At 47.1% G+C, this 17188-nt stretch overlaps 1 protein-coding gene across 5 annotated transcripts; it reads left to right on the top strand.

The window, feature by feature from the left end:
- Positions 1–12898: 12898 nt before the first annotated feature.
- Positions 12899–17127, top strand: Thap7 (THAP domain containing 7). 5 transcript variants are annotated; one of them, XM_059277411.1, is made up of 5 exons: positions 12899–13062; positions 13312–13406; positions 13689–13844; positions 15060–15191; positions 15399–17127. In XM_059277411.1, the coding sequence occupies exons 2-5, from the start codon at positions 13348–13350 to the stop codon at positions 15946–15948; spliced, it is 897 nt and encodes a 298-aa protein (XP_059133394.1). In that variant the 5' UTR covers positions 12899–13062; positions 13312–13347; the 3' UTR covers positions 15949–17127. The 5 variants fall into 5 exon arrangements, with proteins under 5 accessions (XP_059133394.1, XP_059133391.1, XP_059133392.1 ...); XM_059277408.1 differs by lacking the exon at positions 13312–13406 and adding an exon at positions 13232–13311; XM_059277409.1 differs by having other exon boundaries at positions 12902–13062; positions 13312–13412.
- Positions 17128–17188: the final 61 nt, after the last annotated feature.

Here is a 17188-nt window from a genome sequence, read left to right as displayed (position 1 = left end):
TCTATAGAGCTGGTAGCACATGCCTGTGATTCTGGCCCTTGGAAGACTGAGTCAGAGCATAGTGACTTAAGACCAGACTGGGATATACAGCACAGCCCTGCATAAAAGAAACACTCATGTCTGAAGACATTCACTAAAGCCAGCTATTTGTAATGATGAAAACTGGAAACAAGCGAAATGCCCAATAACTAAGATTTGGAACTCTGCTAATGTTCAGAGCCAGTAATCCAAGAACATAGTACAATTCATGATGATAAACGTAATTAATGTTGTGCGGGAATATCAGAATCATGTGGTTTTCTGGTAGTTCCTTAAAAGGTTCATCAGAATTACCATGTATTAAAATATGAATGTTTTCAAGAGAAGTGATAACACATCACACAAAAACTTGTGAGTGGAAGCCAAAGCGATAGCTCAGAAGGTAAAGGTTCTTGCTGCCAAGTGATAAGCAGAGCTTGCTCTCCAGACCCCACATGGTGGAAGGAAAGAATGGATCCCCACAAGTTGTCCTATGACCTCCACACATATGCTGTGGCAATGTGCCCCTCTGCACACATTAATAAATAAATGTGATGAGGATAATTTTAAAAACACCTCAAACTGTTCTTAGCGACATCATTCATAATATCCAGAATGTCCAAAAGATACCAGTGGATAAATACAATTGGTATATACACACAGTGGAATACTATTTGACCACAACAGAATAAATTTTTGGGGTGATTAATGTTATAAAGTTGATTATGGGTGATTGTTATACAACTGTGAATATCGTAGAAGTCATTCTAGTCAATGCATCGCTTTGAAAGAATGAGTAAGTTACATCACAATAAAGTTGCTTTTGAAGGAAAACCGTCCCTGCATGGATGGAACTTTAAACATGCTGTGAGATGTTAGTCAAAGATCATGTATTGTATGATTCTCTTTCTGTGAAATGTCCAGATTATACCAATCCACACACATGGTAGACTCTAGGGTATGGAGAATCCAGGATGATTGACAGCTACTCTACTCTAGGGTATGGAGAATCCAGGATGATTGACAGCTACTCTACTCTAGGGTATGGAGAATCCAGGATGATTGACAGCTACTCTACTCTAGGGTATGGAGAATCCAGGATGATTGACAGCTACTCTACTCTAGGGTATGGAGAATCCAGGATGATTGACAGCTACTCTACTCTAGGGTATGGAGAATCCAGGATTGACAGCTACTCTATCTAGGGCATGGAGAATCCAGGGTTGACAGCTACTCTACTCTAGGGTATGGAGAATCCAGGATGATTGACAGCTACTCTATCTAGGGCATGGAGAATCCAGGATTGACAGCTATAGGATATGGGTTTCTGTTTTTTACTTTTTTATTGGTGTGATAAATCACCATGAACAAGGCAATATATAAAAGAAACTGTTTGGGGCTGTAGAGATGGCTCAGCAGCTTAGAGCACTGAATACACTTCCAGAAGACAAGGTTTCAATTCCCAGCACCCATATGGCAGTTTACAATTATCTCTTAACTCCAGTTCCAGGGGACCCAACACCCTCTTCTGGCCCCCAAGGGGCACTGCATGCATGTGGTACATAGACACACAGGCAGGCAAAAATACCTACACACATAAAAAAAATTTTAAAAAGTAATGAAAATAAAGAAAAGCATTTAATTTGGTTTACGGTTTCAGAGGGTTGGAGTCCATGATGAATGAATGAAGGAAAGCCGAAAGTTCACATCTTGATCCACAACCACAGGCAGAGACAGCACTAGGAATTGGAGTCTTCTGAAACCTCAAAGCCTGCCCCAGTGACACACCTGCCCCAAGGCCACAGATCCTAATCCTTCCTGTGTTAGGGTTCTCTAAAGGAACAGAACTGATAGACTGAGATATATATATCTCAGTCTATATAATATATATGATTATTTATGGTAGCTTTACAGGATACGGTCCAAATAGTCCAACCAAGTCTGATGGAAAGGCCAAAGGGGACTGAGACTAGATGTCTCAGCAGTTCCATCTGCGGCTGGAGTCCCAGAGAAGTCCTAGACAGCTGCCATCTTCAATCTACCTTAGAATCCCAAAGAAGTCAGTTCTAACATTAGCAAAGGAATGCCTCAGGAACTAGATAGATGATCTTGCCAGTAAGAGTGAGTGAGGTCAAGCAGGCAAAAAAGCAAACCCTTCCTTCCTCCCAGTCCTTTTCTGTGGGGTGCTCTACATTTACAGTAGTTCTCCCGACCTCAATTGATCCAAGGGTGAGTCTTCCCACCTCAAATGATCCAGTCAAGGAAAACACCCTCATGGGTGTGCCCAACTGCTTGAGTTTTAGTTGATATCAGATGTAGTCAAGATGGCAACCAAGATTAGCCATTACAAGTCTACTCCTTGTCAACTTGACACACTCATATCTCCTTGTGTCATACTTAATTTCTAAATGAAAACATAATTATGCCTAACATAATATAACTATTCCATGTATAGCCACAAATGCATTATATATTTTAGAATAGGTGGCAATGTTCCTTGAGGGACAGTCTCTCAGTGTTTTATAACTTAAATATGATAGCCACTGATATTATCTCAATTGATGTTACATTACATGATAAAGAAATCAAGGAAAGAAGACACAAGTATCTGTACAAACACATACTTAACAAAATATGACAAATACTCATGTAAGTTTTAATTTTTCTCTGCAAATGGTCACGTGGCCTTAGCTGGTATTTCTAACTACCTTCCTCCACTACCCATTCACTACCATTTCCTCCATCCTCAGCAGGTCTTGACTTTTCCAGGAGGAAACCATACCTTCATTCCTGAAGGGTCTGTGTCCTTTGTCATCCTTCCTGGATCAGGCTGTTGTAGTTTCCCATTGACTTTAATCACAGGACATGATAGCGTCAAGAGACCCTAAAGGATCTCCTGCACTGCAGACATAATCTATCCTCCTCCATTGGGAGAAGCAATCCAATTTCCCCTTGGTAACCTGGATCAGTCACCCCTCTTAATATTGGTGTGTCTTTCTTAGCCTGTCGGCTTAAGGGCATCAGAAGCCCACAGTGGCCAGGGGAAGTCAGCTTCCAATCCAATGGAATGTTTGCTGTGTCTCCTGACAGGAGAGCTTCTCCATCTAGAACTAAAACTTCTAGGCCAGCAGAACTTAAGGTTGCAGGAACAGGAAGCAAAAAAATGTTCCTAGTGGGTCACTAAGGGTGATAGTGAGTGGAACCATTTCCTCTTCCACCCCTTGATTCCTGGACCTGTGGATCTTGGCTAGGGGAGAAACTGTACCATATATTGGATGCTGATTCAAAGCATATAGTGCCTTAAGGAGAGCCTGCCCCAGCTCTCCAGGCTGCTGCCACCTAATTGGTGCTGTAACTGTGTTTTCAAAAGGCCCTTCCACTGTTCTATTAGGCCAGAGGCTTCAGGATGGTGGGGGACGTGGTAAGACCACTAGATTCCACGAGCTGTGAAGTGAGCTCATTGGTCAGAAGCACTGCTGCGTGGAATCATGTCTATGAACAAGACATTCTACAAGTACTGCTGCCATGAGGACCAGCCTCCCGCAGTGCAGGGTTGATGGGGATCCATGGAGTCGGTGAGCTAAGGCTTTTTTATCTGAGGGAGTAAGGGGAAAGACACACACTCTCTCTTAATGGTTTCCTTCTGTCTTCGTCTTTGTTCTTCTTCCTCTTATTTTTTTCCTCTACATTTTTCCTGGTGTTTCCTTCTGTCGTTCTTGATGTCTTCCTTCTACCTCACTTTATTTTTTCCCTTACACCTTATATACCCCAGTAGAATCTTTCAAGCAATATAAAAATTATAATGTGGTTACATTCTATTTATCAAATGAATGATTACAATGGATACAAGTAAAAACAAGCACATTTTCCATATCCCCTACATGATTAAACATTTTAGGTATTACAGGTGAAAAACAAGTTGTCCCAAGAACCCACATACATTCATGCCCAAGCAACTTGTTATACATTAACAGAGTGTGAACAAGCAAGGCATTTTTCTCAGTTCTTTTGCTGACAGGCTGCATTTTGCAGTTACAAAGAAAGAACCAATCGTTTTATTATTTATCTCAAAAGGCAATCTTATAAGAAATCTTTGAAGAATCACAAATCTAAACTTTCATATATAAAAAACAGTCAGCTCTACTTTAAATCTTTAGGGTGCACACCCACTCATTAACAGTTTTTTTGGGGGGGGTTGTTTTTTGTTTTGTTTTGTTTTGTTTTGAGACAGGGTTTCTCTGTGTAGCTTTGTGCCTTTCCTGGAACTCACTCTGTAGTCCAGGCTGGCCTGGAACTCACAGAAATCCGCCTGCCTCTGCCTCCCGAGTGCTGGGATTAAAGGCGTGCGCCGCCGCCGCCGCCGCCGCCGCCGCCGCCGCCGCCGCCGCCGCCACCACCACCACTCGGCATCATTAACATTTTTTATGATCAGGAAGCTGAGAGTAGAAATGGGTAGAAGGAATTAACATCATCCCATCCTAACAAGAAAGGCACATCAGCTAATAATAATTGGACTGCTTTGTTTTTGATCCTTGACCTTAATGAGTCCCTCACTCAGCTACATGTCTTTCTAAAACTTTAGATTGTCTTCTTGGGTTTTTTACCTCAAAGCTATTCAGCAAAAACATATTAGTCTAACCTTAAGTTATTTTCAAAGCTTTGTTTCAGCTATGATGCACTCTGAAACCTGTGAACACATCTCCCAACATTAAGATTAAAATAATTTAAGTTAGCTGGGCTTCTGGGATTCAGTTGTTTTTCTTTTTTGGTTTTAGTTTTTCAAGACAGGGTTTCCCCATGTATTTTTGGTGCCTGTCCTGGACAGGCCTCAAACTCACAGAGATCTGCCTGGCTCTGCCTCCCGAGTGCTGGGATTAAAGGCATGCATCACCACTGCCTGGCCTCAAAATTCTATTTTAATTGACACTATTATTGAATAAAATCATTGCTTCGGTTAAACATTACAGCTTATGAGGAAATCATCTTCATAATAATCCACAGGTAAAAATTCCCAGTAGAACAGGTTATTTCCAAGAGATGATCATACTGCATTAAGGGCTGTGGGAATCTCCCCATGCCCATTCACACCATGCCAGATACCAGAGAAAAATGGCATCAGCAAACATGTAAAGACACAACAGTAGCAAGAGACATTCTGGGGTGAGGCTCTCAGGGCCTTCCCTATCCAAGATTCACCCATCAGGGTTTTGTTTCCTGGAGGGCCGATCCCCTGAAGCCAATTGCCATTGCTGCTCCTCTGACATGACCACTGGCACATGGGTGGTGATTTGGCAGAAGCATTATGTAGAAAGGCAAATCCATAACCAGAATAAGTATCTACTCCAGTAAGGACAAAGCGTTGCCCTTCCCACAAAGGAAGTGGTCCAATGTAGTCTGCCACAGACTGCTGGCAGGTCACTCTGGGGAATGGTGCCATATTAAGGACTGTGTTGATCTCTGGCAGACTGATACTCAGCAGCAGAACAGTCAGAGTGGAAGTCCATGTTGTTGAGCCCAGGCATAACCCCATCTCTGCCACCATGGCCACTTTGTTCATGGGCCCATTGGTCAGTGACAGGGATGACTGGAGAAAGAAACTGACTGTCCACAGAATGGGTCATCCCACCTACTTGATTAATGAACTCCTCCTCAGCTGAAGTCACCTTTTGATGAGCATTTACATGGGACACAAGTATCTTCACATACTTCACCCCTTTAGACAGGATCTAGCCACATACTTCTCCAAAAATCTTCCTCACCAATTTTCCAATCATGCTCTTTCCAAGCCCCTGACCATCCAGCCAGTCTGTTGGCTAAAACCCATGAATCACTGAACAGTCACACATCTGGCCATTTCTCCTTCTAAACAAAATGTATGACCATGTGAAGATTTCCCTTTGCCAGTGTCTTTCAGGGTTGTCTCACAAAGGGCTGTAATGCTGCAGCTGTCCACTTCTTGGTAGTGCCTGCATGATGTACAGAAGCATCAGTAAACCAGGCCCTAATCTTCTCTTCCTCAGTCAACTGACCATAGGGCACACCCCATGAGGCTACAGGTGCATACTTGGAAGCAGATGGCATTGTAACAGGAGTAGAAACCATAGGCATTTGGGCAACTGTAGTTTGGAAGTTTTCCTGTGTTCCGGCTGGCCAGTGTTTGGGACAAATGTCTCCCACTCACGTCCCCCAAGTAAACACACAGAGGCTTATATTAATTATAACTACACGGCCATTAGCTCAGGCTTCTTACTGACTAGCTCTTATGCTTAAATTAACCCATAATTCTTATATATGTTTAGCCATCTGGCTTGGTACCTTTTCTCAGCCTGCTGAAACCATAGGCATTTGGGCAACTGTAGTTTGGAAGTTTTCCTGTGTTCCGGCTGGCCAGTGTTTGGGACAAATGTCTCCCACTCACGTCCCCCAAGTAAACACACAGAGGCTTATATTAATTATAACTGCACGGCCATTAGCTCAGGCTTCTTACTGACTAGCTCTTATGCTTAAATTAACCCATAATTCTTATATATGTTTAGCCATCTGGCTTGGTACCTTTTCTCAGTTCTGCCAGGGCTACACAGAAAAACCCTGTCTAAACAAACAAACAAACAGAATAACTGGAACAGTCTCATTTTTTATGGTATTTTCTTTTTTGATACATGGTATTATGTCGCCCATGCTGGTCTCTAATGGCTATGTAGATAAGGATGACTTGGTTATATCTATCCATCATCTATCTATCTATCTATCTATCTATCTATCCATCATCTATCTATCTATCTATCTATCTATCTATCTATCCATCATCTATCTATCTATCTATCTATCTATCTATCTATCGATCATCTATCATGTATGTATGTATGTATGTATCTATCTATCTATCTATCATGTATCTATCTATCTATCTATCTATCTATCTATCAATCTGTGTGTATGAGTGGTGTGCCATGGTGTGCATGTGGGTCAGATGAGAGGACAACTTTTGGGAGTCGATTCTCTAGCTCTGCAGTGTGGGTGCCAAGGATAGAACTCATGTCAGGCTTGGAAGTAGGCACTCTTAGATGCTGAGCCATCTCTCTGGCCCTGAGGACGACTGAACTTATGGTCTTCCTGCTTCTACCTCCTCAGTTCTGGGATTAGAGGCCTGTGCCGCCACGCCCAATCTTGTGCTGCTGGGGACCAAATGCCAGGCTTTCTGCATGAGTCACACATTTTATGAACTGAGTTACATCCTCGGTCTTTTCCCATGTGTGTGTGTGAGTTTTAAATGCTTCCCTTTGGTGTAGGAGTGAGTAGAAACTGTGTTCCTGTGGAATGACCAGTATGTGTCAGGGAGCTGAGTTGACTTGACAACCATAAGCCATAAACTGCTTTTGTGTACTAGATGAGGTGGCTTCTGCCTGTGATCCCAGGATTTGGGAGGCCGATATGAGAAGATAATGTGTTTGCGGCCAGCCTGGGCTACATAGCAAGACTGTTTCTCAAAAAAACAAACCCGATGAGTTGTATGTGTGGTTTATGTGTCACACGGTGTCTTGGTTATTTTTCTATTATTGTGTAACAATAATGAACAAGGTAACTTATAGAAAAAAGAGTGTTTTTTGTTTTGTTTTGTTTTGTTTTTCAAGACAGGGTTTCTCTGTGTAGCTTTGTGCCTTTCCTGGGACTTACTTGGTAGCCCAGGCTGGCCTCGAACTCACAGAGATCCGCCTGCTTCTGCCTCCCGAGTGCTGGGATTAAAGGTGTGCGCCACCACCACCCGGCTAGAAAAAAGAGTTTATTGGGGCTTACCTCTGCAGAGGGTTAGAGTCCATGACCATTGTTTCTTTTTGGGGGGCCCACCACCCAACTCCCAAATAAATTCACACATGGAGGCTTATTCTTAATTATGATTGCCCTGCCTTATCTTGGCTTAGTTTCTAGCCAGCTTTTTTTGTTTTGTTTGTTTTTTCAAGACAGGGTTTCTTTATGTAGCTTTTGGAGCCTATCCTGGAACTTACTCTGTAGACCAGGCTGGCCTTAAACTCAGAGATTCACCTGCCTCTGCTTCCCGAGTGCTGGGATTAAAGGCATGTGCCACCACCACCAGGCCTAGCCAGCTTTTCTTAACTTATTCCAACTATCTTTTGCCTCTGGACTTTTCCCGTTTTCTTATTTCTGTAAATCTTACTCTTACTCTGTGGGTGGCTGTGTGGCTGTGTGGCTGTGTGGCTGTGTGGCTGTGTAGCTGTGTGGCTGTGTGGCGGTGTGGCTGTGTGACTGTGTGGCTGTGTGGCTGGCCCCTGGAGTCCTCCTCCTGCTCTTTCATTCCTAGATCTTCCTCCTAGATTTCTTCTTCTATATATCCTCCTGCCTGCCAGCCCCGCCTATCCTTTCTCCTGCCTTGCTATTGGCCAGTTCTTCATTAGACCATCAGCTGGAGACAGTCCCAGCCACACAGAAGTGAGTGATGGGGAAAGAGTCCATGGATGGTGTGAGTTCAGCTGTGGTTTCATTTCCCCATTACTCTATTGTTCACCAGAGAGATTTATCATTTTTTCCTTTTTCGTTTTTGTTTTTGTTTTTGTTTTTTTTGGGGGGAGGGGACAGGGTTTCTCTGTGTAGCCCTGGCTGTCCTAGAACTTGATCTGTAGACCAGGCTGGCCTCGAACTCAGAGATCCACCTGCCTCTGCCTCCCAAGTGCTGGGATTAAAGGTGTGCGCCACCACTGGTAGATGAAAGACATATTTTTGTTGTTGTTGTTTGAGACCGGGTGACATATTTTTTAAGTTGACAGCTTAACAGAAAAGTATAAAACAAGCAGATTCCAGCCGAATGGATATAGTAAGTCTCTACATATGAAAATCACACCCCTAAAGAGGTTGTAGGCAGGAATTGGGTGTGGTGATCCACACATAGAATCCCAGCATTTGGGGCTGAGGCATGAAGCACTTGCACTTGAGACCTTCTGTTCTATAATTACCAAGCCTGTGGATTTGAGAAAATGAATTTTCGCCGGGCGGTGGTGGCGCACGCCTTTAATCCCAGCACTCGGGAGGCAGAGGCAGGTGGATCTCTGTGAGTTCGAGGCCAGCCTGGGCTACCAAGTGAGTTCCAGGAAAGGCGCAAAGCTACACAGAGAAACCTTGTCTCGAAAAATCAAAAAAAAAAAAAAAAAAAAAAGAGAAAATGAATTTTCTCAGTGAGACAGTGGGAAGGTGAAGACGTCAAGGCAGCTTCTGTTGGCAAGTGATGTGAAAAATGCTAGACCTTGGCACCTGGCCAAGGCTTTCCCTCAGGTGAATGTATGGCCAAGGCTTTCCCTCAGGTGAATGTATGATCCTGTGAGCAGGTAAAAAAATCTCACCTATGAGGAAACATAATTGCAGCTTATCTTGTCCCCCAAGAAATAGTCTTTAAGTAGCAAATGGACCCTGTTAATCTCTGTGTCCCAAGTTCTTTGTTTGAAATGTTTTTGTTTTGTTTTGTTTTTCGTTTTTCTGTTTTCGTTTTTCGAGAAAGGGTTTCACTGTGTAGTTTTGATGCCTGTCTTGGATCTTGCTCTGTAGACCAGGCTGGCCTTTTGAACTCACAGAGATTCTTTTGGCTCTGCCTCCCAAGTGCTGGGATCAAAGGCATGCATCACCACTGCCCGGCTTGAAATGTTTTTTGTTTTGATGTTTATGTATATGTGTATTGGCCCGGTTCCATGAAGTTCAGAAGAGGGTGTTGGATGCCCTGGAACTGGAGTTACAGATGGTTGTGAGCTGCCACATGGGTGCAAGGAGCAGACCCCAGGTCCTCTGCAAAAGCAGCTCTAGTACCCTTAACCACTGAGCCATCCCTCCTCACATTCTCTGTCAGTTTCAATGTGAACTTAGAGAAGCACTACTTTCCAGGTTTAAAAATATTTGAATTTTTAGGGCTGGAGAGATGGCTCAGAGGTTAAGAGCACAGGCTGCTCTTCCAGAGGTCCAGAGTTCAATTCCCAGCAACCACATGATGGCTCACAACCATCTATAATGAGATCTGGTGCCCTCTTCTGGCATGCAGGCATACATGCAAGCAGAACACTGTATATATAATAAATAAATCTTTTTAAAAAAAAAAATTTGAATTTTTAGCTGGACATGGTGGCATGTATCTGTAATCCCACAACTAGGGAGCTAAAGGCAGGTAGATCAGGAGTTCAAGGTCACCTTTGGCTACATAGTGAGTTTGATGCTAGCCTGGGCAATGATAACCCTGTTTCAAAAAAGGAAAAAATAGGGTATCTTAAAGTATAAAAATGGGGCACAATACTAAAACTGCATGGAAGACTGGGAAGCTAAAGTCCTCTTTCCTCTCACAGCTGTATTTTCCTTAGAGAGCAAGGAGTGTTCTGTGCATAGTCAAGGTGTGTCACAGCTCTTGTTAGACAGGTAATGTTGGGTGACAGTGAGGCCAACAGGCAAGCAGAGAGGATTCTTGTTCCTTCTAACTGAACAAGGGAATCGGAATAAACGCATTGTTTTGAATTTAAGAATGAAGCATTTTCATGCTGTGCTTTCCTCTTGGTCTTATGGGAGGGCTAGCGAAGGGGCACAGGGACCATAGGCATCTATGTATCCAAGGACTATGGAACCCAGAAAGCTGGTAGCCCTGCTCCCGGAGAACGTTTCTTGATCAGGGCAGGAATCTTGGTGCCCTCTCCCTGCTCCTGTGAGTGCCAGCCTGGCTGTCTTCCCAGCTCTTGTTAACTGCTGTCTGCTCAGAAGGGAAGGTCTCTATCTGGGCACATTCCCAAGGGTTGGTCCTCTTCTGATTCCAATATATTCTTTGTCTGAGTTTACTATTACAATAATTTTTTTCCCCACACATCAGTGCATTTCTATTCCATTTTCTTTATATATACAATATACCTTATCTATATACCAGGATAAAGTTGTATCGCAAATCCTAATTGGCCTTAATAACAAAGACTCGGAGTCAGATATCAGTGTAAATGTGAAAGATCAGAGAGATAAAGGAGCCAGCCACAGCCACCTCTTACCACGCCAACTCCTCAGCCTGAAGGGGTCCAACTCCTGTCTCCGTCCACCTTATATTCTTTTCTCTTTCTGCTCAGCCATATCACTTCCTGTTTCCTCCTCCCTAGTACTGGAATTAAAGGTGTGTGCCACCACTGCCTGGCCTCTATGGTTAACTAGTGGCTAGCTCTGCACTCTGATCTCCAGGCAAACTTTGTTAGAGCACAAACAAAGTATCACCACGTAGAGTTCTCGTTCTTTTCACATGTTGTACTGTATGGCTGTGTAATGCTTTCACCGGTCCTATTTCCATTTTGATATTAGTGACTCAAGCACATATAATCTTAATGGTTTTTATGTTCGTGTGGGTGAACTGAAACATGAAATTTTAAAGGGTCAAAGAATGTTAAATGTTAGTAATTTCTAAAAGTATAATACTAGTTTCTACAGCTCAAAGTGGGTCCACAGTTCTTTTAACAAACTGTCATTTATAAGGCCAATCAATATAAACTTCACTGTGCTTTCCTTTTTCCGGTAGGTGGGCATTAACCACCAGCCCCTCTGTGGTCCCTGGGGGAGACCTGGCCCAGGCACAGCAGGTCATATGCGTGATGAGCAATACCACTGCCACTGAAGAGGCCTGGGCTCACCTAAACCACAAGTTCAACCTCATGTATGCCAAGGAGGCCTTTACGCATGTGAGAGAAGGTGTGGAGAGGTGTTCTGAGGCCCACAGGACCTGGCAGATCTGGCGAAGGGTATGTAGAGATGGCTGTGGATTTTGCAGAGTCAGAGGCTGAAGAAGGGGAAGAACACTGAGCGCAGCTCTGTGGCTGGCAGCCATATCTTTATCTCCTCCCCACTGTTAACATTACTTTTATTGTGTACAGTACTTTTTCCCTGTCTAGATACCAGCCTTTCTTAAAAGGGCCAGTTAGCCAACTAGTGAACTCTTCTGGGACAAATACATTTGTTTTCCCTAAGACATTAATAAGTATGTCTGTATGCTCAGTTAAAAGCTTCTAACTTAGATAAGGGAATTAGGGCAACACGCATTATTGAATGTGAAGAATGAAGTCCCTCACACCACGTGTGAACAGCATGGAGTGGCTTTTCATCCTGTCTTGTGAGAAGGGTGCAGCTGAGGCTCCACTCAAGCTGTAGAAACCTGGTTTCTGACATGCCATTCCTTCATTGGCTTTCCTCCACTGCTGGCGAATGGAAGCATCCTGCTCACTGTATGTCCCCAGATGGTACTCGGTCACCTCTCTACCTCCTTCCTGGTATGGAAGGAGCACTGGTCTTTATTTAAAGAATTTAATCTAAAATGGACCCCCAGGAGTGCCAGATGTCACAATAAAGTAGATGCTGTTGTCTGGCCCAGCTGGGAGTGCCAGGTTTCTCTTGAGATAGTGCCACAATCCCAGTGGGCTCAGACACTGGCAACCAACCTCTTGGCGTGTTTGCAGTCCGCCGCTTATGCAGTTAATTTCGTTACTCTAAGAACTCTTTTTTGTCTTTACATTTTACTTTGTGCATATGTATGCATGCACATGTGCAATATGTAGGGGTCAGAGGGCAAATACTGGGCGTTGATTCTCTTCTTCTACCATGTGGGTCCGGGGAATCAAACTCAGACCCTCAAGGTTGGCATCAAAGCCGAGGCACCAGCGGCCCTTGGCGGGGTTCTTTCAGGCTGGAGCCCAGGTTTTTCTTGGTGGTGGATCTGTGTCAACCAGAGTGTCCGCTTACGAGGTTCAGGGAGCGCTGCAGACCGCACCCGGGCTGCTCCGTGCAAACGGCGAGCGCTCAGTAGTTACCTTGGATACACAAACAAAGCCAGCGAGCAACCGCACGGCTGACCCAGGGATCTCCAGCACCCCTGGAGCAACGACCTTCCCGCACTCCCAACATCCGGTGGCCCTCCCGCCAGTGTCTCTTCCGGTCCCGCCCCTTGAGGGCGGTCGCCACCGGCTACGGAGTCCCTACGCTACCAACTTCCGCATTGACCCACCCATCGCGAGACTTTGGCGGCGCAGCAATGGCAAGACCGTGAGTACCGCTGACGGGAGTCCATAGAACGAGTTAGGACGGGGCTGGGCCCGGGTCGGGCCGCGGGGGAGCCACGGGCTCGGGCCCTCTGGAGGGAGTGGCGGCTGGGGCGTGAGGCATCCTCCCCCGCCGCCCGCCGCCCGCCGCCCAGTTCCCGCCCCTTCCCCAGATGCCGCGACACTGCTCCGCCGCCGGCTGCTGCACACGGGACACGCGAGAGACTCGCAACCGCGGCATCTCCTTCCACAGGTCAGCGCGCGTGCGTAGTGGCACGCGAGGGCTCACATGCGCAGGCGCTGGTGTTGCCGCACTGTAGGCCGCGCAGGAGACAGCGCCTTCCCGAGGTCGAAGTGAGGCTTGAACTTGTGAGCGGGAGGGTGAAAGGGGCGGTCGAGTAGTCTCGAGTCCACCCGGAAAAGGACTGGACGCTTCCTTGCCTTGGACTTGGAGCTCGGACTCTTCCCGCTGGGTGATGCTGAGCAGGCCCCGCTCCTTCTCGTCCTGTTTCCTCTTAGCGGGTGGTAATCCGACGGGGTCGTGGGGAGGTGTGCCGGTCTCGCCCGGGAGCCGGGGCATCCTGCTAGCGGGCCGCAGCAGTCTGATGCTCACGGTTTTTGGCCCTGCAGACTTCCCAAGAAAGACAACCCCAGGCGCGGCTTGTGGCTGGCCAACTGTCAGCGGCTGGACCCCAGCGGCCAGGGCCTGTGGGACCCGGCCTCTGAGTACATCTACTTCTGCTCCAAACACTTCGAGGAAAACTGCTTTGAGCTGGTGGGAATCAGGTGGGTCTTTGTGCCAGCCAACACCACGTACAGGTTGAGGCATCAGAGCATTGGGTCAGGTGGGGCCGCCCCGTGCCCTGGTGAAGGCATGAACTGGCCGGCATGCTCACAGACAGGCAGGACCTGTTGTCAAGGGTGCTGTGGCGGCTTCTCAGTTCTGTACGGTAAAGCGTGGCCCCAGGATCACCGTTCCAGTGGCGCCTGAGATAAACAGCCTTTCCTGGCTGGTAGACTTGGTATGCAAGCACGAGGACTTGAATTCAAATTCAAATACCCAAATAAAAAGCCACATGTGGTGGCTGTTCTTTCAATCCCAGGCCTGGAGAAGACAGAACAAAAGGGTATCCTGGGCTCACAGACAGCTAGCTAGTCTAGTTGAGTTGTTGAGCCCTGTGTTCAAGGAGCCCTGTCTTAAAAACAAATAAAACAAGGTGGGTGCACTGGAGAGATAGCGAACCAGTTTAAAGCACTTGTTACTCTTCCAGAGGACCAGGGTTCAGTTCCCAGCACTAGGGGATCCCTTGCCTTCTTCCCACCTCTGAAGGCACTGGCGCACAGGTGGTACACATGCGTGCACACAGCAAACATTCGTACTCCTAAAATAAATAGGGCTGGCTAGGTGACTCGGGTTAAGAGCACTGCTTCAAGCCAGGCGGTGGTGGGGCACGCCTTTAATCCCAGCACTCCAGGAGATAGCGGCAGGCAGATCTCTGAGTTTGAGGCCAGCCTGGTCTACAGAGTGAGTTCCAGAACAGGTTCCAAAGCTACACAGAGAAACCTTGTCTCAAAAAAAACAAAAAGAGAGCACTGGCTTCTTCTAGAACCTGGGTTCCCTTGCCATCATCCACATGGTGGCTCACAAGTCAGAAAACTCTAGTTCTAGGGAATCCATTGAGGAAAGCCTCTGGTCTCCACACAAAAGAAAAACAGCTTTTCCCTGGGGTATTCAGCACCTGGTTCTTTGAGCAGGCCCCCCGATGAGAGAATTCTTTTGACTGGCCCACCTAGCCCTGCTGGTAGAGGTTTTCCATTCAACTCTGGAAGCTCATTTGCAGGGAAGACTAGTTTGATTTTACCTCGGTGGCATTCTTCAGATTCACTATTGGCAGTGTGCCTTGGAGCCTCTCAGCCCTAGTGCTGAAGGACCTAAGTTGGGATCCCAGGGGAAGTGGCAGCACTTTTTCTCCAGCTCATCTGGGCTGCTTTTCCCCACAGTGGGTATCACAGGCTGAAGGAAGGGGCAGTCCCCACCATATTTGAGTCTTTCTCCAAGTTACGTCGAACAACCAGGACCAAGGGGCATGGTTATCCACCTGATGTCAGCCAGCTCCGGCGATGCAGGAAGCGGTAGGTGCTGCAGGAGGGGGATGCCCCACCCTCCCCCCAGGGCTGAGGGACTGGACTGTAGGGTGAATGCCAGCGTCTTCACTGAACAGGGTTCTTGCTGCCTAGACCCAGTGAAGGGGCTCAGGTGTTAGGAAGTCTCAGTGGGTGTCTGAGAGGGGCCTGGCATGCCCTGAGCTGGCTAGTCAGTTCTTTGTGTCTCCCCTCCAGCTGCTCTGAAGGTCAAGGACCCACAGCTCCATTTTCTCCACCTCCTACTGATATCATCTGCTTCCCTGTGGAAGAAGCCTCAGCACCTGCCACTCTGCCTGTATCCCCAGCTGTGAGGCTGGAACCTGGCCTTAACAGCCCCTTCTCAGATCTTCTGGGCCCTCTAGGTGCCCAAGCAGACGAAGCAGGCTGTAGTGCCCAGCCTTCGCCAGAGCGGCACCCCTCCCCTCTTGAACCACGGCCTATCTCCCCATCTGCTTACATGTTACGGCTGCCACCGCCCGCTGGAGCCTACATCCAGAATGAGCACAGCTACCAGGTGGGGAGTGCCTTGCTCTGGAAGAGGAGAGCTGAAGCGGCTCTCGATGCTCTGGACAAGGCCCAGCGCCAGCTGCAGGCCTGCAGACGGCGGGAGCAGCGGCTCAGGCTTCGACTGACCAAGCTGCAGCAGGAACGGGCGCGAGAGAAGCGAGCCCAGGCAGATGCCCGCCAAACCCTTAAGGACCACGTTCAGGACTTCGCTATGCAGCTGAGCAACAGCATGGCCTGAGGACACGCCAAGGCTCTGGTCACTCTTCCTCAGAGGCACTTGATGGGAACTGCATCCACCGGGCCGGCCAGAAGTCATAATAAAGTGGGTGCTGGAAAGAGACCCTGCTGTCGGGCTCTGCTGAGGGTGCCAGGCTTCTCCCCAGACAGCAGCCAAAGCCCAGGGGCTCAGACCCTGGCATGCAACCTCTTGGCCATGGGGACTCTGTTTGCAGTCCCCCTGCTTATTTATACTCTTTCAAGTAAGAAAGCCCGCTCCTGAGTTCAGCTCTGCCCCTCCCCCTCCTTTTTTGAGTCAGGGTTTCATGTAGTCCAGGCTGGTGTCATTGAAGCCAGAGAAGACCTTGAACTCCTAATCCTCTTGTACCTTCTGAGTAGAGTGATAGGCATGTGCCATCATGCCCAGTGTCAGACTTGGTACTTATGGAGAGGCCCAGCAAGCCTCTACCCACAGGCCTCATCTCTTTGGCCAGTCCCATGCACTGCCCACTCCTGGCCGAACTTAGGGAGCCTCAAAACCAGCATAGGGTGCTACACTTGCAAGACTACACCTAGAGACGTCTTTTAGATACGGCATTCAGGCCCTGGCCTTGGTACTGTATTTATCTTGGGAACTTAGCTTCTTACTATAGCTGTGTCCATGGTAAACACAAAGCACATGGCCTCTCCCTGCTGCACCTTGGCCACATAGCTCAAACACAGTTGAGTTTCTGGCTGAGTTCGTACATAAGGTTCTCAAAGTTTTCTTTTTGGAGCCCTGGGTGAATGTTTATTTGTATCCTGTGTAGAGGAGATGAAAGTCCAGTTACAGGGGTCAGCAAGATTTGCCGACCAAAGTTTTCAGGTGTTCCCCGAAAAGAGGCTTAGATGAGGTCACAACCTTGGGGGAAGGGCTGACACAGCACAACTGACACCCAGCCTGCCTGGCTGCCCACCATAGGCGGGACCCTCCACTTAGCTTAGCTCAGCTACCATCAGCTTGTTCCTAGTACCTCATCTTATAACCAGACCATTTCCTGGATGTCTGTATGGGACTGCCAGCCAGGGCACTTTCTACCTGGAGCCCCACAGCATGGGGTGAATGGAGCACAGGAGGGAAATGTTTTTAAGTCCAAGAAAAGTCAAGCATTTCTCCAAAATGAGTTCTGCCTTCCTAGGACAGAATAGGTTCCTGTACGCGGAGGGGGGGGGGGGGGGAAGGTTCATTATGCTGTATTGGGATGTCAGGTAACAAGGATGGA

The sequence above is a fragment of the Peromyscus eremicus genome, chromosome 12, assembly GCF_949786415.1.
Source record: "Peromyscus eremicus chromosome 12, PerEre_H2_v1, whole genome shotgun sequence".
In the NCBI taxonomy this organism is placed as follows: domain Eukaryota; kingdom Metazoa; phylum Chordata; class Mammalia; order Rodentia; family Cricetidae; genus Peromyscus; species Peromyscus eremicus.
The sequence above is the reverse complement of the archived record's forward strand: the minus strand, read 5'-3'. Positions and strand labels throughout refer to the sequence as shown.

What these genes read in the sequence shown, in the direction of transcription:
- Thap7 (XM_059277408.1), top strand. Translation starts at nt 13,232, where the DNA reads ATGCCGCGACACTGCTCCGCCGCCGGCTGCTGCACACGGGACACGCGA. An exon ending in CGCGGCATCTCCTTCCACAG is followed by an intron (nt 13,312 to 13,688) that starts GTCAGCGCGCGT and finishes TTGGCCCTGCAG; the next exon opens with ACTTCCCAAGAAAGACAACC. An exon ending in CTCCGGCGATGCAGGAAGCG is followed by an intron (nt 15,192 to 15,398) that starts GTAGGTGCTGCA and finishes TCTCCCCTCCAG; the next exon opens with CTGCTCTGAAGGTCAAGGAC.